Source organism: Fukomys damarensis, unplaced genomic scaffold (genome assembly GCF_012274545.1).
Source record: "Fukomys damarensis isolate Sample0158 unplaced genomic scaffold, DMR_v1.0_HiC HiC_scaffold_26, whole genome shotgun sequence".
Taxonomy (NCBI): domain Eukaryota; kingdom Metazoa; phylum Chordata; class Mammalia; order Rodentia; family Bathyergidae; genus Fukomys; species Fukomys damarensis.
Genome location: NW_022900938.1, coordinates 10,955,142 through 10,980,151, shown reverse-complemented (window position 1 = coordinate 10,980,151; position 25,010 = coordinate 10,955,142). Strand labels below are relative to the sequence as shown.

Genomic DNA, 25,010 nt, shown 5'->3' with positions numbered 1-25,010 from the left:
TCGTCGGCGAGTGGGGTTAATACAACCTGCCCAGGACCTGCCCCGCCGTCCCTGGGTCTCCCTTGGGATCCAGAGTTGTCGCACTACTTCTCTGTGTCCCTGGGGATAAGCCTGTGGCCTGAGGACCCTAAAGCAGATCCTCTTTTTTGTTTAGTTTTGACATATGAGAGAAACATGTGTGATTTTTTAAAAAATAAGTCTCAAAGTACTCACAAAAGAAAAAAATCTGAAATAGAGAAACAATAATAAACAAGCAATCAAAATACACTACTAGAGTAAATCACCCAACCATAAGGGAAGACTGTACTAGAGGGAGAAGGTGAAATGAACTATGACAAAACTAGAAAACAAGTTATAAAAAGGCTACAATAAGACTTTACCTATCAATAATCACCTTGAACATGAATGGATTAAATTATTCAATTAAAAGTCATAGAGTGGGGCTGGGGATTTAGCTCAGTGCCTCCCCTGCCTCCTTCGCAAGTGCAAGGTCCTGAGTTCGATCCCCGGTACAAAAAAGGAGTTGATTCGGCAAGAAGAAATAATGATTCTAAATATATCTCTGTTCCCATGTCAGCAGGCCCAAATATATAAAGCAAATACGAATAGACCTAAGGGAGAGACAGAATCTGAATGTTATCAACTTGGAGACTTGAACAGTCACTTTCAGCAGTGGGCAGAGCATCCAGACAAAAGTGAACACAGAAAGAATGGAGCTAAGTTGAACCTAGACTAAACTGACCTCAATGACACTTCATCCATCAGCTGCAGAATAAACATTTTTCTTGTCAGCACATGGATCATTCTTCAGGACTGATCGGATGATAGGTCACAAAGCAATTCTCAGCAAATTAAAATCACCAAAACCCCATGGAGCACCTCCTCAGACCACGGTGTGATTAAACTAGAATTCAGTAGCACGAAAAGCTTTGGAAATGATACAAGTATGTGGAAACAGACAGCTTACTTTTGAACAACTGATGGATTGAAGAAGAAATAAGAAAGGAAGATGGAGAAGCAATATGGAAACACCTATGGGATATAGCAAAGAACAGTACTAAGGGTGAAATGTATTACCGTATTATAAAAGTAAAATTATCTCAAATAAACAACCCATTGCTACATCTGAAGGAGCTTTAAAAACAAGGACAAACCATCCTGAAATTAATGGAAAGAAATTGTAAAGATCAGGTCAGAAATCAGTGAAATGGAGAATAAGACACTATACAAAAAAGAAAAATCAAGAAACAAATAGCTGATTGTTCACAAAGGCAACCATATAGACATACTCATATCTAGAGTCAAAGAAAATTAGGGAAAAGACTCAGTAAAACCAGAGATGAGAATAGAGATGTTAGAACTGAAAACCACAGAAATACTCATGATCACTAGAGATTATTATGAAAAACTATATGCCAAAAAATTGATAACCTACAAGAAATGGACAGGTTTCTTAGATACATACACTTTATGAAGACTGATTCATAGAGATAGAAATCTGAACAGACTGATAACTAATGAGGTTGAGTCACTAATAAAAAGCCCCCATCAAAGAAAAGCCTGTGATCGGATGGCTTCACAGCTGAATTCACTAAATAGTTACAAATGAACTCATACTAAAGCTTCTCTGAGTTATTTTAAAAAATAGAAAAGGAGAGAATTATTCCAAATACATTCTAGGAGGCCAGCATTGTCCTGATACCCAAACTAAGGACACTGCAGACAAACAGACAAGCAAACATCCTGCATAACTACAGGCCAATACTCTTGATGACCAGAGATGCAAAAATCTGAAACAAAATACTAGCAAACCAAATTCAGCAATACCTTGAAAAGATTGTTCATCATGATCAAGTGGATCTGTCCAAGGCATACAACAATGATGGTGCTCTATAAACAAATCAATAAGAATGATATATACCATACCAAGAGAATGGGACCACATGGTCATCTTAGTAGATCTAGAAAAGGAATTTGATAAAATTCAGGATTGCATAGGGATAAAAAATGCTGAACAAATTAGGTGCAGAAGGAATGTGCCTTACCATAAGGTAAGGGCATTTGTAATAAGCCAGTAGCCAACATTAACTAAATAGAACAGATGGCATGATCTCCTATATAGAAGACTCTAAAGACTGCCAAAAAAGAACAAATTCAGTTAGGTTGCAGGATATATTATCTAACATGTCAGAGGCCTGGAGCCTCAAGGTAATATACAGAATGAAGATTAATCTAGAAAACAAATGATCCTTATGACTTGAATGTCTCTCCAAGTGAAAAAAAGGATAGACCTTCAATGAAGTATTGTAGAAATAAATTATTATTAAAACCTCCTGGGAATTTATAATAGAGTTCCATGCATAATAAACAAAATTTTTACAAAATTTTGTAAAATGAAAATAAAATATTCGAATGCAATCCATCTTGTGATTAAAATAATCCTTGGGGGGCTAGGGATTTAGCTCAGTGGTCCTGCCGCCTGCCTAGAAAGCACAAGGACCTGAGTTTGATCCCCGGCAAAAACAAAACCAAACCAAAAAAAATCCTTGAGAAGATCTCTCTGTTTAAAGATCTCCTTGACTAAATGTGCATTGTGTGGAAACCTGCTAGAAATTGCACAGCTAAATTCCTACACAGTATGTTAAAATGTATTCATCTTCTTTGGGCACTTTTTCATTCAGTTGCTTACTCTCTTATTAAAGTGTTGGACTTTTTGACTTCTACTTCATAAGGTATTGTCATTTTTATATTTCTTATGAAATAATAAAGGCATTTGGGCAATGAATGAATACATATAGATATTTTGCATTTTAGATTTAATTTTCAAACAATCATTGCATAAAAATAATTAGAAGGAATTTAGGTGAAGTTTTTACTGGTTATAAAATAATGTATAATAAAGCCCTCTTACTATCAAAAGAATTAACTAAAAGTTTAAAATATTACCTGAAATTGAAATTGAATTAGTTGAAATTGTCACTATCACGTACTTTTTTATTTGTTGCTCACAATTCCTTAGCAGTCTACAACTTATAGCAAACTGGACTTTTAAAAATTGAATTGTTAAGCCAGGCATGGTGGCGCAGGCCTATAATCCCAGGACTGGGTAGGCTGAGGCAGGAGGATCACTGTGAGTTCGAGACCAGCCTGGGCTACATAGTGAGTTCCAGGCCAGTCTCAACTACATAGGGAGACCTTGTCTCAAAAAAACAAAAAAATAAAAAAAAATTGGATTTTAAAAAAATTGTGTTTTTTAAAAAGTAATTTTCCTATAAAAGAGAGTATACATTAGTACTGGTGTCATTTTACTTTCAAAATCTATTATAATGGATTTATTAGTTTAAGATTTATAATGGCTTCCTTATTTTAAGGTAACTATGTAATTAGTACCACAAAATGTATTAAAATAATCTGGATCAAAATGTTTTAATAATTTTCATTTTCTCTAAAATAAATGATTGTATGAAATTTTACATTTGAGAGCCATAATCATTATAGCTTTATTCTCTCACAATGAAACTTCACAGTTTTAACATTTTCTAAATCATTAGCTTCATTATCTCTAATGAGAAAATAAAACTCAGAAGAATCAACTTTTTATTCAAAGAACTGGTGATATGGGTGTGTGGCACACTGGACAATTATTGGACTTTGGTGGCTTTATCTAGTGCAAAATGAGGCTCCTTTGTTTCTAGCTCAGGTGTTTGTCCTAGAGTTGTGACTCAGTCATAACTCAGAGAAAGGGAGGTGTTTCTGTCACTGTACCTTGACTGTCTTGTGGAGGTTGTGATTGAAATATCACCAAAAAAACACACGTCTTGTCTATTGTTAACTGTTGGCAAGTCGCATCAGCAAATTAGAAGATTTATATTTTCTCGGCTCTCCTCGCCTATAAGATGCCTACCCCAGCCTGTCATTCCCTTTGAGGCTGCGCCTGAGGCCAAAGCCACTTTTTCCCACCCTCTCGCTGAGAATTTCACAAATTTGAGGAAGGGAACGTACTGGTCAAGTGTTTCAGGGACAGAATAGAAGCCTACAAAACAGAGAAGTCTGTTTCCAGACTGAAGGGAAACTTTCAAATACTGAGCTCTCCAGCGGCGAAGGCTGGGATAGGCCAATTTGCCTTTGATACGACTCAGTGCAGGTGTAGCTTGAAGAATGTTCTCTTCACCTTGAAAAATCACTCACCTACTTGTGATGACGTTTTAGCCTTAAAGAAAATGGCAAATAACACAGTAAGAGTAGAATTTCATCGCCATTGCCACTTAGAAAAAGAGCAGTTTCTTTTGTTTTTATTCCTCTAGCTGCTTTTAGGATTCCTCTTGCAAGTGTGTACTTCTGAATATTTCATCATAATGATTTCTCTGAATAAAATATTTATTACCATATGTACAAGCAACACACATTACAGATGTGGTAGCTAATCATGATAATAGTTTAGAAGATATTTGCTCGGTGTCATTTTGACTAATAACGTAGGCTAACTGTTCTCCACGGTTAACAATGTTTTGCCTTTATGAGCTCCACAAAACCTCCTCTGGCAGAATTCTTGACAAAAGGATTAGTTTCAAATGGTATAAGACTCCCTTGCTTGTTCTCTAATGATTTTGTCATGAAATTTTATTTTTTTATAGAAATGAGAAGTGATTTTAATATTTTCTTTCTATCTACATGTATTGAATTAAAATAAATAAATAGGCAGGGAACCCTTAAGCATGCCACACTAAGACCAAGGCGATGTGCTTTTTTTATTTCTTGTGGTTTTGCTCCACTTGCTGTGGCCCTGAGTGAGACTTTGAGACACAGGAAACCTCCTTTTCCTCAGAAAGAGAAAATGATCCCTGAAGCCTCTTTCAGCTCACTCACAGGCAGCTGTGTCAAATCAAGGGCACAGAGAACCCCACCGGTGGCCCGTTCTGCGGAGGCTGCCTGTGTTGTGAATGTCACCGTATCCCACCACACACATCAGCTGTGTCCTCAACTGCATATACACAAGGGCGAGTCACAGCTTTAAAAATAATTAAACAAATATTTCCCCTTCTACGTTGTTATCTCCTTTTACTCATAACATCCCACCTCGACTTACATACACAGCCCGTCTCAAATTTTCTACCCTCAGTTTTTTCTTCAACCCAATCTTGTTGTCACTTGTTGCCTCATTTAAATGCCCTGGCTAGAATCACTGATGCCTTCCTGCTGCTCCAGCAAAACTGCACTCTTCAGTTCCAAATTGGAACACTTCTCACTCTTACTCAGCCTCCTTTGCTAGCACGCACTCTTGAGTTTTAAATGTTGGATTTCTTGAGAGCTCTGTCCAAGACCCTGTTTATTCCATATTCACTCTTTGGTTAACAGCACCTATTTGCACAGCTTTCATCTACGTGCCTATGACTGTTAAATTTATATTTGTACCTCAAACCTCCACTCTGAAGTCTAAACTTATACAGAGGTGATTAAAATATATGGTGAATGTTTAAAATAAAAGGAATCTATTACAGTAAAAGGCCTGGTGCCTCAGTTGCTGAGGGCGCTGTCAGTGAGGAGGGTGCAATGGCGGACGCGACTTCCGCTTCTGCTCAGTTGCTGCGCTCTGAACCCCAGTGCACCCCCTTGCAGAGATGGCCTCCGTCCTCCCAATGACTGCAGCGGGGATATCACTAAGGCTTTACTTCTCCTTCTACCAAATCCTGTTTGCTTTCTCCAGAGGATGGAATAAAGTGAAGATAGATGAACAAAATAGCAAAGTTTTAAAGATGTTAATGCTTAAAACAGAGCCCGACACCCAGATTCTATCTAAGCGCGGAAGGTGGAAGGCACAACTTAGGCCAGCTGCTGAGGGGAGGCGCTGGGGAAGCAGCTGATGCTTGGGGGCTTGGGGTTGGATGACGGTCAGCACAGCTGCAGTGAGGGTCTTGTCACTGCAAGTGGCACTCGGACATCTGTGGCCACAAGGGGATGGCGAATGTTGAAACTCCATTGGTGAGTCATGAATGCCCCGGGGAAAGGTGGATAGGCACTGTTTGCTGTGAGGTAGCAGATCTTTCAGAAAAATCAGACAAAGAGTAATCCTAACAGCAAGGAGAGTGGATGGCTACTGTTAAACCCATAGCTGACCTAGAAAGAAGGTGATGACTAGCTGCTGGCCACTAAAGCACGGAGGGGAACTAACAGATTTCCTGATAGTTTATAGAAACGCTCTTGTGTATGAGGAAGGCAGAGCAAGATGAGCACCAGGATTTAACAGAACTGCAGGCAAGGGTACGAACTCAGTCAACACAGGCGGTTACGCCCAGGTAAAAACCTGCTGGGAAGTAAAGAAGGGAACTGGACGCTTGGAAAGAGAACATCTGGGTGAATGTCCCTGAAAATTCTGAGCTCCAGAATCTTCTGATCGCTGAAAATGCAGACCATCTTCTCTGCTTGAAGGAATGCCGAGTCCCCTTCCTCACAAAACAGGCTTTCACCCGGAGGAGTTGCCCTTACCCGTTGCTATGGCCAGCAACACAGAGTTAAAGCTGAATACTGCGTAGCCCCGCCAGGGACCTGCCGAATCTAACAGCCTCTGACAGCCTGAAGAAGATGCATCGGCAGGCACTGGAAGAGAACCTGGGGCCCGAATTCTGAGCGCGCTCACACCAGCCCAGATTGGTGTGACGCAGGATTTAGTAAGGAGGTAAAGACTCCGGGAGATGGTGCACAGTCACTATAAGGCGATTCCTAGAAGCATGAAAAAAGGATGCCCAAAGCTAAGTGAAGTCAAAATGTCAGAGTGCTACAGCCAATGGTGGATGGATTTAAAAAACACCCACGAGAACCGGCACGCAGGACAGAGTCGGTTCCACCGCAGCCTACGAACCGCGCCTCGCAAGGCCCTAACACGGCTGGCGTCAGTACGTGATGCTGGGCGTGCAGCGCAGAAACCCAGGGCTGACGGAGAGCGCCTCTTAGTGCGAAGCTCACGGAGAGCAACAGGGATGATCGGATGGAGGCCCCCAAAACCAGCTGGCGGCATTTAGCTGCCCAAATCCAGGGGCATGGAGTTGCTGTGGTAGGGGCCAGAGCGGGAGAAGAAGCCCAGTTGTCTGGGCACCGCAGAGATCCACTCGGGCGCAGAACTGGCTCAGTCCCCCAAGCTAGCTATGGACCGCAACTGCTCTCCACCTTGGGAAGGAGTGGTGAGAGAAAATCTTCCCAAAGAGCAGCTTTCAGCGGTGTGCTCAGCTGTCTGTCATCCACACGCCTTTACCCGCCTCTGCGGTCTGCCCTCCTTCCAGCACTGAGGCCTTTTCCTACTGCAAATCTGCTACTGTTATGTTCATCTCACGCCATTTCACCTTTTGTGAAATTTAGTCCAAAAAACACCAAAAAACTGGTTAACTTTCCCTCTTTGAGCCACCCCATTCACGTTCCTAACTCTAGGCAAAGCTTGCTCCTAAGTTGAACTCTTGTTGCATTTTATTTTTATATAGAATATTACTGAGATAATAGAATAAGTGGAGAATCATCATTAACAAAGCCGAAAGTTGACTAGTATAAGAATAGAGTCCTTGTATCTTTCTTATAGAATAAACCTTACAGCATTGTTTTTCTTGGTTGGCACCCCATTATTCTTTCAAAGCCCTTTCATGGCTTTGCTTTCTAAAACATTTTAAAATCCTTTGTGAAGGATGATTTTAAAAAGAAGGCTGCAATACCTATTACAAAATAAATAACATTTGGTTGGTTTGAAAATTATTACTTTTCAAAACAGTCAGGCTGATAAAATCCTGGACTGCTGACAAATGCACTTGTCATACATTTGTACATCAGAAATGAGCCCAACTTTCATTCAATTTTAAAACACAGCTCATGTTCTAATTAACTGTGAGTCACTACTTCTGAACTACATTTTTGTAATTACTTTCAGTTGGTGATTAAACTCATTTTAATTAATCATTGACGTTCAAATGATTTTGCAAAGAATTTGGCCTGATGTCTTCAAAATTTTTTCACAGAATTGTGTATTCTATTACCATTGTGGCAAAAATGTAATTCATGTGAATCTTTTATCTTTGCTAAAGATAATAAAAATTAATTATATTATCAATGGTTAAAAATAACATATGAAATAGTACAGAATTTAACAATAAACAAGCATCAAATGGTTATAATTTTCAAACATTTTGAAGTAATGGTTACTTTGAAAAGAGCAAGTTTTAAAAAACAAGTCCTTTTAAGAGTGATTGTTTCAAGCAATTTGGTAGGACTTATAAAATAAAAATATGTGGAAAATGTTAAAATGATCATAAATGTGTCAAAGTCTATGGCATTGTGTTCTGTTTTCATTTCATGAATAAGAAAAGTCCTTTTAAGGACGTAAAAGAAAGCTAACACCTGGATTTTCCTATAGGCTTGTGGTGATTATTTGTGAAAAAAATGCATAATTATCAATTATCTGGAAATAATACACACACACACACACACACACATATTAGTTTTGTTTTGTGTTTTTGAGACAGGATCTTGCTATGCTGTACTCCAGGCTGGCCTTGAACTTGCAGCAATGTTCTTGCCTCAGTCTCTCAAATGTGGGGTTTACAGGTGTGAGTTACCATGCCTGGCTCTGTATTATATGTTATTAAATGAAATATTTGAAAGCAGAGAGTTGAAGCAGGGAAAATCTGTATCTTTATGAAAAATGTAATTAAATGTAAAATAGGCTATGGAAGTTCTAGTAAGCTGTTTTGTTGTATAAGCAATGGGGTACTTTAAGTGCAATGACTATTCATAGCCAACTCGGCAAAATAACAACAGAGAATATCATCTGCATTTACAAAGAGTGTATATTTTTTATGCTCTAAAAATAAAACATTTTTATATTCAATATCCACATATATTGATAGCAATCAAAAAAACTTTTTCACAGTTGCACCCCTTCCATTATGAAAGATGGTGCAGTACTCTTTGAAGCATAAGATACAGGTTGTCTTGATAGATAACATTTTCGTCTGACTTTTCCCATGTAATTATTACATCTTTTAGACACACTAAGATTAGTTATATTCCCATTAACAATGAGCTTTAAATCCTCTGGAAGTGAAATGTTTGATCCCCTACTGTCTTCGCTCACTTTAGTACCACGGGTCCTCTCTCCATTGTGGTGAACATGTTGAAACCCTCTGATCACCTTCTGACCCAGACCACTGTGGTATTTTTGACCACCACGTGGGCTTTCCATGGCAGTGTGACATTGCGCATGCTTAGGAGCAAGGGAAGGGAGAAATATTTGAGATGATATTTTCCCAAGTGATCCACTGGGCAGGTCTTGAAGGTACCTGGGGAAATGCTGGCTGATTTTATATTCATAGAGTAATTTTCTTGACTTTGAATCATCTAATTTGACTGAGCACAGATCGTCTATTGTTATATCCTGATAGACATTTGTTGGACCTTGAAGTGTATTCAGTTTTTCAGAATTACTCTGAGGAATGCTACGTAAAAATCCAGGTCTGTTTTGTTTTAAAATTAATCCGGTACCAGGAATGAGAAGTTTTGGCTCTTCCTGCTTTGACAGATGCGTGATGTCTATGTTTGAGGCTGGTGGGTGTGCCTGCCCATGCACTGCTGTGCTTTTCCAGATTAAAGGGCTATAAATGACCAGTCCATCAATAGGGCATGAGTTGCACTTGTGGAACAACCAATTGTCAATGCATTTCCTATGAAACTGGAAACAACGGTTACAAGTTAATCGGAGACATAGTGATCATGTTTTAATCTGTGTTATTTATAGAAATGTCCCCCAGCATCATAACTGTGTATTAGAATTATTTAGTAAAACAGAAGGCAATTCTGATATATCCAGTCTTATGAAAATATTTTGAAATTCACTTATAAATATAATAGACTTACGGAGTAATCGCCATTTGCAACATTAAAAGCAAAGACATGTATAGGTATTACCTTTGTAATTTTATTAAACATTCACTACTTATCCAGATATTAATTGCATGCTACTTGCTTTTAACAAATGAAAATTATTATCATGATTTGTAGAACTGGACACTGAACCCTGGGGCACTCTTTGAGCCACATCCCTACCCCTTTTTATTTTGAGGCAGGGTGTTGCTGAGTGGCCTAGGCCGGCCTTGGACTTGAGAGCCTTCTGTCTTAGCTTTCTGAAAAGCTAGGATTAAAAATTATTTAAAAATTATTAAACACTAAAGTTGAAAATGGATCTGATGACAGTGAGATACAAAAATAAATCATATTTTTTTGTAATAAATGGAACTATCAGCCACTACAAATAAGGGTGACACTAGTGCTACAAAATACATATTGAAACAACTTCATTTCTGGAAAAAGTTATCAACTATGTAGCAATCAAGCAATGTTAGACTTTGTTTCTAGTAAGTTCGTATACAATAATTATGTCAATTTAGGGATTTCTCTTTCATCTAAAAATACATACCAAAAAGTGTTCTACTGCAGAGGACTGTAATATTGATTATCCCCAAGGCAGGTGGTGAAGAGTGAACCCCACAATTGGCTGTTTATAGAGGTGAGTCTGGACAAAGCCTTAAGTGCCGAGGTCAGAGTAACTCGCACCCAAAGCCCATTCCCACAACTAAACCTTCAGATTAGAAGGACAATGTTCTAATTACAATCATATATTTTGTCTATTTTGTTCCTAACCTGAGAATGCTTTGTCTTATACTTTACGAAGTGTGTTTATGTTAATTTCCACAGAAACTGCACAAAGCTAGCTCTCCTTCACCCCACTTGATCGTCAGTAAAGTCAGTGCCTGGGACTGGCCAGTGCCTTTGTCAGTTGCACCGGCAACTTTGTCAGTTGGTTGTCCTTCCACCCCACTTTCTCTTTCTTAGTTCTCTCTCTTAGTGTATTATTTTTCTCAGGCCTGTGTCGCACACTGGGCAGGTGGGGACTGGAACCTGACTGCAGGGGCATCGAGCATTCCATAAGCCTTCTCTTTTGTTGAGCAGATAAAAGGATCTGTCTTTTCTATGGATGGAAAAGAGCCCTAATCAATGGGAATAGACCAGAGGGTGGAGCTATGGCCCTGTACTCCGCAGCCACTTGTCCACATCTGCTGTGCAAACTGAACTCTGTACAGGGCACAAATAGAAAGTGGAAGGAGAAACTGAAATTGTTACTTCAGTTGTGAAAACTGGCCATTTCAGGAACTTTACACTAAAGCAATGTGACTTTTACCCTGTGGGAACACGGCAGCAGTCTTGAATGTTGACCAAGATGAAATGACTTCAAACACAGCCGACATTGGCAGCCTGGAGCAAGCAGCTTGCTGTTCTTTGTAACCAGTAGGAGAGGGAGGGACCTCACCACGTGTTTCGGAGTGCAAACCTGGCTGAAAGACAGTGAGCAGAGACAATGAGTGATGACAGATCTGGAAGAAAGCACAGCATGATCTATGTAATGCAGCTGAAGGAACAGCTTTCCTGAACTGAAGAAGATCCATGTCATTCACCACAAAGGGAAATACGGTATCGACCATGCATGGGACAGAGCCAACTTCACAGCAGCAAAGATTAATTCGGTCGCATCAAACAAAAATACTAGTGTATATGATTTGTATTTTAATGTCAATAAATCCAGAACAAAATTTTGATGAGTACTATAGACTCAAATCATGTCAGTGTGGGTCAAACTTCTAAGCAAGTGTTTAGGAAAACACAATCTAACTCCCTTTCACAAGTGATAGACGGTGAGGTCCTGGTAAGCCACACTGACTATTTCATGCTACACTGGTGATTGGCATATCATAATATTGAAGAAATCCGTTTTTGCTGGGGTACGTGCTCACCACAGCATTGTTAGATGACCTTACTATAACCTTGGAAATGGTGACCGGCGTAGCGAACATGTTACAGTGTGAACCAACTCATGTTTGGCGCCATTAGCAACTGGTCAAAACACAGTTTCAAAAACAAACTCAGTTGAAAGATCAGATGCATTTCTATATTCAAAAATTACTCAGAACAAAGTTCACAGATATTCTTCTGAAACATTTGTATTTCTCATTACTTTACAGATACATCATCATGCATGCAAATTTGCTTTCATCAAGGTTATGTAATTTCATTTAGATGTGTATTTTTAGTACTATTAGGGTTCCTATCCACTTTTTTAATCTTAAACTTCTTTCCTTGTTTCTTTCATTTTCTTTATTTCCTCCTTCCCCTGATGTTTTCTCTCCCAGCTCTCCACCTGTCAACGTCTTAACTCAGCTTAGTTGTACAATTTATTCCAGAAGAAAGCAGTGTGATTCTTCATCAGGAGACAGGAAGTGCAAAGCCTTCGAAGAGAATCGTTTCATGCTCCATGAGAGCTCTGATCTCCAAAGTGTGTAGGGAACCAGGGGGATGGGCTCTACTGCCACTGGGGTTGGATAGAAACTTGCCTGCATGTTTGTGGTATGCAGGTGTACTGTACACGGGTCTACACATTTAGTGAGCTCAAGTAGTTTTCGTTTGGCTAGTTCATTAAAACTTAAAAAAAAAAAACCCTTCAGTTTTACCTCATCTTTTTAAAATGGCCTCTTTTGCATACGTCTTATAATCCACATAATCTGTTAACACACAGTTAATTTTCTGTAATTGACAAGAGTGAGACTGAAGTTCTGTAAACAACCCACTCAAGGTTCTGAAATGTGACCAATCTGCTCAGTGTTCTTATTCCATGGGCAGGAAGTGGTCGGTAGAGTAAGAGGGGGAAAGAAGTGGCAAATTCTTCCTGCAGCTGGAGGACAACTGTCACACAGGGGTCTCTTGATCATCTGGCAAACATGTTAATTTCAACTTGACATTTATGTAGATGATTACTAAAGAAAATACTGTATCCCCAACACTACTACTATCCTTGATGGACTAAATTATGATGCAGATTACTGGAATATTTTCTCGGTGTAGTAACTCATTTCATACTCAAAAAATTCATAGGAGGTTGGTCTTTTGTCCTCATGCTTAAGATGAACAAAGGTGGCAGAGAGAAGTGATGCAAGTGGCCCAAAGTTCCTCACAGACAACATGTGGCTGAACTCGATGGGACCTACGCAGTCTGATTCCATTCTATAACCTCATGTAGTATCTCGTAAATCAAATCAAAGAATAAAATAATGTATTCAAACTGAAAAACTATTCAAAGATCACAAGTTAAACAAGAAATGCAAATTTTACTTAGAACCTCACCCTTGCTTTTCTTGATAATGTGGCATCTTTTCTTCTATCTTACTTTTGATATTTGAATATGTTATGTCTTCATGTGGTTCTTTTTCTAGCGATCTCCATCTTTGGTTTCTCTTCTATAACAGGTAGAAAAGTAGATGTTACCTTGCAAATCACGAAAATTTTTATTTTGTAAATTAACAAAATAATAATCTACTTATCAATTGTATAATAATGTGAAAATACTATTTAAAAACATACCTATTCCGTTTTTTTTTTCTTTTTTGTTACTGGGGATTGAACTCAGGACCTTGCACTTGCGAGGCAGGCACGGAGCCATTGAGCTAAATCCCCAGGCCTATCCCTTTTTAACTGCATTAAAAATATCAAATAATTATCAGATCTCATGTACTACTGTATACCTACTATAATGATATTACTTTTTAAAGTAAAATTATTAATGATATTGAGGATATTTTATTTTATGTTGTACAGTTAAACAAACTTGGCATTATTTTTCAGCACTGCAAGGTACTTTAAGTGTATAGTTCAAATTATATCAATAAAGTTCCATGTTTAATTACTGTTGGTGGAAGAAATTTTAAGAGAAAGCATAATGATTGTCAGTCCTGATAAGCCAAATTATAAAGCTGAGATCTTTTATTACTAATTTACAATTTTTGCCTATAATTCCTGCTTGCAAGATTTGCTTATAATGTCATCAGATGCTCGCTGTTTTGTTGGATTTACAAATTACCAGTAAAGAACTGCTTGCCTGTGCACCTAGGCAAAATGAGTTCTTTAAAAAATATCCTTGTAGGTTTTCATGAAAAATCAACCAACTTTGTCCCAAAGAATTATCTATTCTTCACATTCTTAGGTTTACTTAGTTTTACAACAAGACAAATCCAAATGCTCTATTAGAGTCAAGGCTGAGACTGTACCTCGCGAAATGCGAACGTGTGCGGGGCGTGGCCGCAGCTCTCAAAGCATTCCTGGCATAAGTGGAATTCTATACATTCCGTGCACCTGGAAATGCAAACCCCGAAACATGCAAGAGAAAATCCAGTTACTGTCATGCTTTCAGATGGAGACTTCTGATCCTAACCAGACATGACACGGCCCATTTCAGGTCCCATTGTGTACTGGTTTCTTATCGCTGCTGCAAAGCATTCACAAATTTATGTGCTAAAACAATGCCAACTTACTATCCTATAGTTGTGCGAAGAAATGTCTTACGTGTGTCTATGGCTACAAACAAGAGGCTAGCAGGGCTGTGGTAGTCTTATGAGCCTCCAAGAGAGAATCCAGTTCCTTGCTTGCCTTCTAGAGAGGAGACACATTTCTTTCTTTCTTTTTTTTTTTTCAGCTTTAATTGAGTTTATTGGTACATTTTAGGGATACAGTACGCATTTCTTTCTTAACACAAGGTCCTCCGCTCACCTCCAAAGTGAGCTACTAAGAATCTCCCTGCCTTTCTTCCCTTACCACATTTCGCTCTGATTTTCTGGCCTCCACTTCTATTAACAATTATCCCGGAATGTCCAGACCAGGAGAGCCTCCTTATTTCAAGGTCATCTGATTGGAGACCTTAATTCCATCTGCCACCTCCTTTCCCCAAGTTGTGTGGCCCGACACACAGGTCTGCACACAATGATGAGGGCCTACAGGACTTGCAAGACCAGTGTTCTGCTCACCATTCCCTTTCCAGGATACCTTTCTAGACTAAAGTAGCTTTCCATCACCTCCTTCTCTAAATTCCTACAGGATCAACAGCCTACTAAGTATTCTCACATTTGATTATTCAGTGTTGCTTTCTATTTTTTTCACAAATGCTATAATTACACTTGGCAGATTATGACTTAAAGTTGGAATTACATTCCTTTTCTTTCCCCACAGAGTGAAAAAAGGTAGAGATAGAAAAAGTTTCAATAAAAAACAATGAATATGCTTTTAAAAATTTAATTTTCCTTAAAAATCCCAATGTTATGTTTATGTCATTTATAAAAAATTGCCATAAGCGCAGGGTTTTAATTCACTTGGTATAAAATTTATTAAATAACCTGAGCAGTACTCAAGTAAACTTATTTTTAATGTATATTATTAAAGATCTATAAGGCTATTTTCATGAGAAGTGAGGAAAAATATGTCCTTCAGACATTTTACAGTCAAGTGCTAATTTATTTATCATTACTATTAATATACGCACAGGGAAGATTCTTAATAGTATCAATAGGTCAGCTCAGTGCTGCAAACTATTTGATATATTAAAGAATCCTGAGCTAGAAAAAGATGAGCGTCTCCATACTTTCCTGTATGTCTGATATTTTTTGAATAGACAACTGAGAGAGTAAAAACAGCTGTATCAATAATCTCTAAGGAAGGAGCTCAGAGACTTTCTAGTTCATCCTTTCTCCTACTCAGCCTATTTCTAAAAGTACTGAAACTAATTCTGCAGGCTGACGACCAGGAAGTCAGCGCTGCACTTGAGGGGCAGGGAGGAAGATGGCATCGTAAACACTGCATGCCCGTTCTTTGCTTTGGAACACAGGGACATGATGCCAGTGAATACCTGCTAGCCAAGTTGTTAGTGGGGGAGTGGGGACAAGTTCTGGGAGAGGGGACTGTAAAGGAGCGTCAAGGACAGCAGAGGGGTGGAGGTGTATTGAGGCCACAAGAAAAACCCAGCAGGACAGAAAGAGTAGTCGAGAGCCCAGAGCAACAGAAAAGCACACTGTTAAGACCTAAAAGCAGGCCTTACTATCTCTGATACAATCCACCTCAGTCACACTTGCCTGTGTGAAGGTTACACAACCACAAGGGTGAGAACTCGATACTGTGGCCCTCAAGTGTCTCTGTACTGCAGAGCTGTGGGACCCAAATAATGGCTGCTATCGCCAAGGGTCAAGTCCTTCTTTGTCCTAGAATCCTCCTCAGCAGACCTTCCCCTTCCCGAGACCAGCTGGACTCCCCCCAACCCCAACACCTGTAAAAACTCTGCCTTCATAGGAAGAAAATGGCTAAAAGGGGAAGTGGGAAGGGGAGGAGAAAGGAAATAAGGGAAAAGAAAAAATGTGAAAAAAGGAAAAAAAAAATGGAAACAGTCTTTGTAAAAAGGGAAGGGTGAAGGGGCTGAAGGGAGGGCAGGGGAATGGGGATAAAACAAGAACCAAGACATCATGTAAAGGTACAAGACCCCAGTGATAAATGTAACTGTACTGTTTGCTTTAAATGTACCAATAAACTTAACGGGGGAAAAAGAAAAACAACTCTGCCCTTCCTCCTCAAGTTACTGTGCTTCTTTGGCATCTTTGCAGGCCAGCTCTTTTCCTAAGACTTTTTTTGTTTTGTTTTTGGTACCGGGGATCAAACTCGGGTCCTTGCGCTTGCAAGGCAGGTGGTGGAACCACTGAGCTACATCCCCAGCTCCCTAAGATGTTTTCTCAATGATTAATTTCCCTCTGTGTGACACATATGGAAAATGGAAGGCTAAATTCAGAGGTGAAAGGTACAATTTGCTGTTGGGGATTACAGAAAAGTTTTGTTTTTATGAGAAAGTTTAACGTGCATAATTTAAATTGTGCTCATCATACTGTAATTCTCGAAAAACTGAAAAGCAAGCAGGTGTATTTTAGAAGAATTTTTAAAAATTGAAAGAAAATATCACCTAACTTAAAATTTTAATTAAGAAAACATAATTTCCCAGGGAACAAACTGATTTTTTTTCAGCTTCAGGGATTGAACTCAGGACCTTGCACTTGGGAGGCAGGGGTGTCGCCGCCACTGAGCTAAATTCCAGGTCCAATAAACTGATTTTTAATTGTGACAATTGTGGGAAAGCAGTGAAAATTGCTATATTAATTATGTCACTTTTGTTGTTATTGCTGAGTTGTAAAATATGAAAGAAAACACAAATCGCATTTATTGTAATTAAGACTTTTTGGAATTGATGGAAAATTCAGTCAGTCTAGTCAATGTCCCTCTGGTTTAATCTTAACAGATTTTGCCAATGACCTCACAGGTTGTTCAAACAAAGTGAGAAATCCAGCGAGACACCGAGCGTGGCTGTCATCGAGGACAACACGACAACCTGTGTCCGGTGCCCTCCCGGAGTCTCAGTGTGGAAATCCCACGGAAGCTACTGTCAAATAAGGCACTCACAGCTTCTGCAGGAGGAAGAAGCCCGTAATTTTACTGGTGACGCTTACTTATAACATCTTCCCTTTATTGGAAACTGTTTGCAGCTGTTACAGGGGATTCCAAGGTGTTTGTCCAGCCGTTCTTTCTCAGCAGCAGCCACAAGTTTGCATGAGTTTTTGAATTCTTCCAAAATCACTTTCAGTGGTGCAAACTCCTTCCTGCACAGAGGACATTTCACCACGGAAGAGCTGGAGGTCATATTCTGGTAATTAGCCAGGATCTTTATGCATTTGATATGAACATTATTGCCACAGCCAAATCTATCAGGAATAAAATTCAAGTTGACCATTTCTGTAGAGAAGTTTTACATACACATTGTATCTATTTATATATCCTAAACAGCTTTATAAATAAGAACTTCTTGTCTAACACTTTTATTTCCCATAAAAAGACTGAGAACTGATTTTCTGGATATGGTTTGATTTCACACACACACATGCACATAAGTGTAATTTACCATATTTAATTTAGCATATCAAAATCAACAAATTTTTTTCTATTCCAATGAAATAATGAAAGATTTTGGACCATTAAAATATTACTATTTGTAAAACGACAGTGAATATCGTCTCAACACAAAGAAACATAATGATGCCACCTGATTTTCTTAGAAATTACACACTGCTAAAATAAATACTTAAGAAATATCTGCTGGAAGAAATAATATTTGAGGAAGTCATTAATGATCTTACAATGTGCAATAGCAGCAGCCATGTGAAAAACTACAAAATTTTGTCAGATAATCAGGAGGAAAAATAACAACGAAAATGTCACAAGTTGCTGCTGAGGTTTTCTGAAGTCCAATTTTAAAGAGCCACGAAGAATACGAAGAACATTACCCATTTTTGTGTAAGTAAAATTTTGAACTATTTGGATTTAAAGATAGGATTTTTAAAAACTGAAAAGAGTATTTCCATTTTGAAGTAAAATAATCTCTACTTTCAAAAAAAATTCTGTAACTACCCTAACCTATGTCATTTATTCATGTGTAGAAAACAAATACATGAAAACTATCTTACTTACACTATGTAAAGTGGAGGGAAAATAATTGTGAGGTAATAGTTTGAATTTTCAACCTTAAAATATAGGCCGGAGGGCCGGGGATTTAGCTCACTGTTTCCAGCACCAGCCTTGCAAGCGTGAGGACCCGAGTTCAAATCCCAATACCTCCATCAAAAAAAATGTAGCCTGGAAATATTCAGAGTGAGGGTAGGACCTCCCACAAGATACATGTTGGGAAATAAAAGAACATTAAGAAAATATAAATTGCTCATTGCTAAGACTTTCTACTTCTTTCTATCGAATGTCTCCTCTCATCAGTTATAAACAAGTTAAATGAGATGTTTTCATGAGTTTCTAGAATCCAAAGACGAAACCCATCACCTGCAGAAGGTGACAGGGAGCCTCTTCTCCAGGAGCTCCTCCTGACAAATGGAGCAGATGTCCTCCGGACCGATCTCCTTCTGCAGCATGGACCCGGTTCCTTCCGCCGCTGCATCGCGCCTTCCTGGCTGTGGGGTTGGAGCTCTGTGTATCCCCCGCAGCAAGTCATTTATTTCTCTTTCTGTAAGACCTAACTGGAAAGCAGCTAGTGAAAGACCCCAGAGCATTAAAATTCAGTGGCAAAACTGGAAATACAGAGATGCAATAGCCTATGCTGCAAGTTAGAATTTTCCTTCGAGTAGCAGGACAGTTTTAGTTGAGTTATACACTGACAGTGACCATTTTGCATTCCTTTCAGAGCCAAAAGGTCAGAAAAAAGTCACTTACAAAAAGAATGGAAATTATCTTTTTCTCCCCTAGTTACTGAAAGAAGTCAGCGCAGATAGTGCCTTACAAAGGTTTTGATATGATGGTATTCAATTCTGGATTGGTGTCATAATTCCTGGTCTACGCTGGTTCTACAGTTTGATTTGTTCATTTGTCCATAAGAAAATATTTTATCAACACACAAGAGTATTAAAGAACAGGGGCCCAAGTATGCCAAAGGGAAACGAGAATATCTGAACAGTGTAATTTCTATTTGTTAGATGAGGAAATGAAGAGGCATAGAGTGAGGCACCAAGAGTTAACTCATGGTGCCTCTTTTCCTGTTTCAGTTTTGTGCCCCTGCAGTGTCTCAGGAGCCATACTCTGCACAGATTTGGTCTGTGTTCCTCAGGACGCTCTGCTTGGCACTCTGTTGCCTGCACCCTTCTTGTCTCTGAATTCTTTCCGTCCTACTGTCCTTGTAAGAAATTGTATTCCACAGGCCAGTGGTTTTGACCAGAGCGTACTACATTCTTTATTCCCTGGCCCATCCCTAGGCTCCTCTCCCCTGCCCCTCTTCCCCATAGCTAACTGCTATGGGTCCCATGCATACTACTCCTCTTATACAGTCTTTAAAATATATAGGGTAAGAATTATTTGTGAGATAGTGAAAAGCTGCATTTTCCTGGAAAGGCCCCCAACCAAACACTGAGAACACTGGAACCTCAGCTAGTTACACTGTGTCCTGAACCCCCCACCGCTGGTCTGGGTGGCACGGCAGGTGGACTGTGGTAGGTGTCATGAATGATCATTACTTTGGGGAAGGAGGGCTCTTTGACACAGAAGCACCTGACATCTCCTCTCCAGAAAGAGGGGGACGACAATGAGGAGCAAAAGACTGCTTTGCCAACGCAGACGCTTGAGGGCAGCAGCAATGCTGAAGAACACAGCTCCCCACTGTGCAGAGACTGTTCTGTACGGTACATAGTAGGAAGTGGAAAATAAAAGGCAGGAACGAACTCTTCCGACACTGGTGTGGGAAGATTAAATGTATGGAACATTCGGAAGGAGGAGAGCAAAGCTGAGTCCCTGGCCTATCCACATTTTTGTTTTATTCAGTTGTTGGTGGGGTTTGTAATGCACCGAGGGACACGGAAACAGGAAAGGTCAGGCCTCAAAGGGCGGGCAGGAGGAGGTGCGAAGTGCAGGCCCTGGAGACTGAAGCTACACAAAACGGCACTGAGGGCCAAGGAAGGCTGAACAACAGTGAGAAGAACATGAGCGTGAGACAAGGTGAGGTGACAGGCAGGGTGCAGAGCAGTGAGGATCACGCGGAGGGCAGCAGACAGGAGAAGAGGACGTGAGGGAAAAGAATTCTAAACTTTGGAGCAGAAATAAAAAGGAAGGCCAAGAAACCGAGCTGGGTGTGGTAGTCCATGCCTGTAATCCCAGCACTAGGGGAGGCTGAGGCAGGAGGTCACAAGGTCAAGGTCAGTTTGAGCAGTTTACTGAGATCTCTGTCGAAGGAAGGAAGGAAAAAAGAAAGGAGAGAAAGAAAAAGAGAGAAAGGAATGGAGGAAAGAAGTCAGGAAGAAAAGAAAGGAAAGGAAGGAAAGGAAAGGAAAGAAAGGAAAAGGGCTAGGAGGTAGCTCAGTGCACTGAAAGGTCCTGGGTTCCATCCTCGGTACTGCAAAACAACAAAACAACCCCAAAACAACAACCCCCCCCACCAACAATTAAAAAGAACAAACAAAAATGGGGGTGAATTTGGGCTTTAATAGGTCCATGGGACCTCCAAATTGAGGTGTCTGACCTTAAAACTGAGCTATCTAAAACAACCCTGTCTTGCTTGGAGATACAAACACCAGGAAATGTTTTCGAAAGATTATGCAGAGAGAAAAGAAAACAAAAGGGAAATCCCTGTGAAAATAAAATACTAACCTTTCTAGTTTAACTTTTAAATATGTTTATATAACATTTGGGGAGATGAACTTGCCTAAATAGAATCTTTGAATTGAAAACTGATTATTACTATAATTCTTATGAATATTATGCATATTTATAATACATTTTAAAACGTAGTTCATTGATGGGTCTTGTATTGGTCCAACAACTCCTCAGTGGCAGGCAACACTTTGACAATAGTAGTATCTTTATTATCAAATGTACCTATTTAAATGACCTACAGTAGGACTATTTATCTTTTCTTTTTATTTTTGAGGACTCTGGGATTTGAAGTCTTACAATTACAATGCATGACTTTAAACAATTTAAGTACTGACATAAAACTATTACATTTTACTCTAGTAACTTTTTGTATAAAAACTTTTTGGATAAAATTATGTGCCATCATATTTCTGGGTTCTAAAAATTGCATTTAAAATTTTTCTCACTATTAAAACAATTTTTTTTTTTTTTTGGTACTGGGGATTGAACTCTGGTCCTTACTCTTGTGAGGCAGGCCACTGAACCACTGAGCTAAATCCCTGGCCCTAAAATAACTTTAAATACAGTAAGCACTGTGAAGCTTCACTCAGGATATGAGATACTGTTTTCTATCAAATAACTGGCCAGTGTTTTATTTCTGTTTTTAAGTGTTCTTGACTTTGAAAATGACATATCAAAGAAGTTCTTTTTTTAAATCAAAGAAGAAAAATGTTCAAACTTTTAGAAACTGGCTATAGATAGTTACTGTACTCTTGGAAAACAAACATCTAAAGACTATATTTAAATTTTAAAATTCAACAAATACAATATTAATTTCAAATTAGTAAAAATAAACACCAAAATAAAAACTTACATTCATGATTCCTAGGAAGCTTGAATTTTTTCAACAGGATCCTAATAGTCACAAGTAGAAAAAATGAAAACATTATATTTTACATAATATCAAAAGATATTTCTAAAAAATTTTAGAACAGAAATAGCATTATATAATTGTCACTATTAAGTGCTATGAAGAAAACTAAAACATAAATTTTCTATAATAGTTAAACTTATAGGTATTGATAGTACTTACTTTGATTTTCCTGGAAATGAAGTAAGCATCTAGCTATAGTACCAAGTGATATAACACTTTGATGTATAATAGAAAAATATTTTCAAATCTCACCAATTTTAAAAGTGGGAAATACATATTTAGTTATTTAAATATATTAAATATACTTTAGTGTATTAAAAGCTTGGACTATATTTCCATTTCATTGGTTTAAAATACAAAATTAGTTACATCACATTAAAATCAGAATTGAGTGCTGTTGCCCTATTATACAATAAAAATGGAAAAGCTTACTGAAATATGACGAGAACAAATTGTAAGATTTGAAAGAAGCATATTTTTATCTTTATGCAAACAGAACAAGAACCCATGTTAATAGATGCTTAATAAAAATCAACCAAATGAAATAACAAAAAACTTGGTAGGGAAAGGCATCAGAAAATAACAGATATATGATCCTGCTTTATACCTATAAAGAAAAGCATTAGAAACAACATAGTCTTTCCTAAATTTTTTGTTTCATTTTCCCTCAAATATCAATTATAAATTAATAACAATTTATATAATAAAGAATTTGCTGGTATGAGTATAGATAAGTAGTCAAAACTAAATGAACTGAGTTGGGGTTTTAAAGAAAATGGATCCTCTTTCTGAGGATTAATAAAAAGATCCTGACACTAAAGGAATAATTTCAAATTCCAGAAAAGTAATCTTCAAGAGAGACCTATTTCTATCTTGAAAAATTCATAGCAAAGTATTCATTGAAGAAAAAACATTGTGAAACTGTATTTATGTGGAAAACAGGAAACTAGAGTTCAAGAAAAAAAATTTGTTTAGAGATAGTTGTCGAAGCACAGTGATATCTCAAAATGAACCACAAAGTTATTATCATTGATGTGAATCTTGCATTTTCACACTTGATAGACTTCACATTTGTACGTACAATGAGAATGAATCTAAAGGTGGATGTTTTCATTTAAAAACATTAACTTCATAAAATGTTCCTCAATTTAAACTTTACTGTTTCCAGAGTAAAATGAAATACTAAAAATACATTGGTAAATTATGGTCATTTAAACTTAACATTACACCAACACTAAATTTCTTTGATCTTGTTGTGCTTAAACCAAGAAAAAGTAAAATATATAACCCATCAAGACGTGCCTTGGTGAAAGATCTTTGTTATAAACTTGAGTTATTTATAGAAAAGTGGATGCACATTGAGATCAAATGTTAAGGGTAATAAATCAGACACAGAAACTTAAATATCACACGGTTTCGCTTATGTGAGAAACCCACAATATAAATAAAGAGCAAAACAAGATAAATAATAAGCAGTAAGCAGCTAGGTCTTTTGCAAAAGGGAAGAGGATCCAGAGATGGAGGGTGAGGGTGGGAGAGGAAGGGAAAAGGATGAGCAAAGAATGAAGACGTGTTATGTGCTTGCACCACCTCTTGACGAGGAAGGCAATCATTACGTACTCAGCAAGTACGAATAACAATGAGACTTTCATGAAAAAAATCACACACCAGCATATATGCTTACAAAGCTCCCCTCCTTTCAGAAATGTGGAACAGTTACAGACATGGGGGTTTCCTAGGAAAACCTTTAAAAGGAAAAAAAAAAGCAGTGAGTGTTAGAGCACTAGCATTATATAGCTGATGTTAAATAATTTGATTAAAAGACACTTAGAGAAGCAATTTGGTTTAGGTGCGTGGGAGAAGAGCCTATTACTGGCCAGCCTATTGGGACATCTGACCTGGCACCTTCACCTTACTCTGATCTTTCACTTCCTTAGTCTTTGCCTCGTTTAAAAACCTGAATTATGAATTAAGACAGTTTTAAGGGATCTTTACTAAATGCAAATATATCTAAGTTTAAAAGCTGAAAAAACATGAAATCAAAGCTCTCAAAATGATGGGTCTTACTGTAAAGAACCCTGAAGTAGAGCTAGACACCTTTTCTAAGGTAGCTCACTTTGGGTTTTGTTTGTTTTGGATTTAAAATTTAATCTAATTCAAGAGGAGTACATTGGCTAACACGGTTTATTAAAGCTAGTGAGTTTTGTAAGCATCGAGGGGGAAAAAAACTGTTTGAAAAAAGCCCAGACAAGTAAATTGTATTCAGAACTCTAAAATATTTGGCACTAAATTAAAAATTTCCAAGTCAGCTTCATAGGAAGTGTGAGTAGTGGCTGATTTTTGCTGAGAATGGAATGTGTAAATATAAACTGTTCCTAGTCTTTCAGCAAAATTTTATTAAGAGCTTTCCAAGGCATCACCATTTAAACTTGCCTTTAATGGGGCCTTGTTATATTGTAAAGCAAAAGAAGCAAAGCTGATTTTGCTTATTGAGCAAATATTTACCGTCTGTAAATCTGTGGGTTTTCCTTTTTGTTTGATTTACTGGATTAGTGACTGCTAGAAATGGATTCAAGAATGCACATCATACAAACTACATGTTGACTGATATAAAACCTGATATTTTCAGCACTTAAAATCGAGGGACTATCTTTTCCCAAGAGCTTGGATACAACTGGAGCTCCCACTCTGCAACAAAGAAGCCTCCCTAATAGTCGCTATTTCTCTCGTGATGTGCGGTGTTGCATGTGGACAGGGGCTGGACGCCCTTCGGGCCAGAGGTGACCGGTATAGTTACTCGGAAATCCCCGTTCTCCGGCTCTTCCTCCCTCAGCAGGAAGCCGGTGGGACCCATCTCTCGCAGGAGATAGATGCTGCTGCCCAGCGCCTGGTCCTGCTGCCAGCTGAGGCAGTCGCTCGGGTGTCTTCGCCGCTCAGACGCCTTACGACCGCGGCGAAGCATCCTACCCCGGCTCCTGAGGAGGCGCCGGTGGGTCTCTATGGCGACGGCGTGGGCCGGTTG

The 25,010-nt window shown here is 38.6% G+C and overlaps 1 protein-coding gene and 1 long non-coding RNA gene across 2 annotated transcripts in view; one reads left to right on the top strand and one right to left on the bottom strand.

The window, feature by feature from the left end:
* The window catches only part of LOC117283439, a 23,058-nt gene extending 5,664 nt beyond the window's left edge, over nucleotides 1–17,394 (top strand). The window contains exon 3 of the long non-coding RNA XR_004514433.1: nucleotides 17,201–17,394. This is a non-coding gene — a long non-coding RNA (uncharacterized LOC117283439). The remainder of the gene's footprint in view (nucleotides 1–17,200) is intronic.
* Nucleotides 8,884–24,981, bottom strand: Zswim2 (zinc finger SWIM-type containing 2). Its single transcript, XM_010636816.2, has 9 exons — nucleotides 24,786–24,981; nucleotides 23,657–23,733; nucleotides 21,929–21,969; nucleotides 18,763–18,967; nucleotides 17,388–17,639; nucleotides 14,124–14,208; nucleotides 13,204–13,316; nucleotides 11,210–11,363; nucleotides 8,884–9,703 (listed from the first exon to the last, which is right to left on the bottom strand). Exons 1-9 carry the CDS (start codon nucleotides 24,948–24,950, stop codon nucleotides 8,900–8,902), a joined length of 1,896 nt encoding a protein of 631 aa, XP_010635118.1. The 5' UTR covers nucleotides 24,951–24,981; the 3' UTR covers nucleotides 8,884–8,899.
* Between the last annotated feature and the right edge of the window lie 29 nt (nucleotides 24,982–25,010).

Excerpts from the sequence above, each read along its gene's own strand:
- Zswim2 (XM_010636816.2), bottom strand. The coding sequence starts at position 24,950 with ATGCTTCGCCGCGGTCGTAAGGCGTCTGAGCGGCGAAGACACCCGAGC. Across the intron at positions 17,640-18,762 it reads CTCCCTGTCACCTTCTGCAG|ATTTGGCTGTGGCAATAATG; the intron begins GTGATGGGTTTC and ends TATTCCTGATAG. Across the intron at positions 11,364-13,203 it reads CATTATCAAGAAAAGCAAGG|CCAGGTTTGCACTCCGAAAC; the intron begins GTGAGGTTCTAA and ends ACTGTCTTTCAG.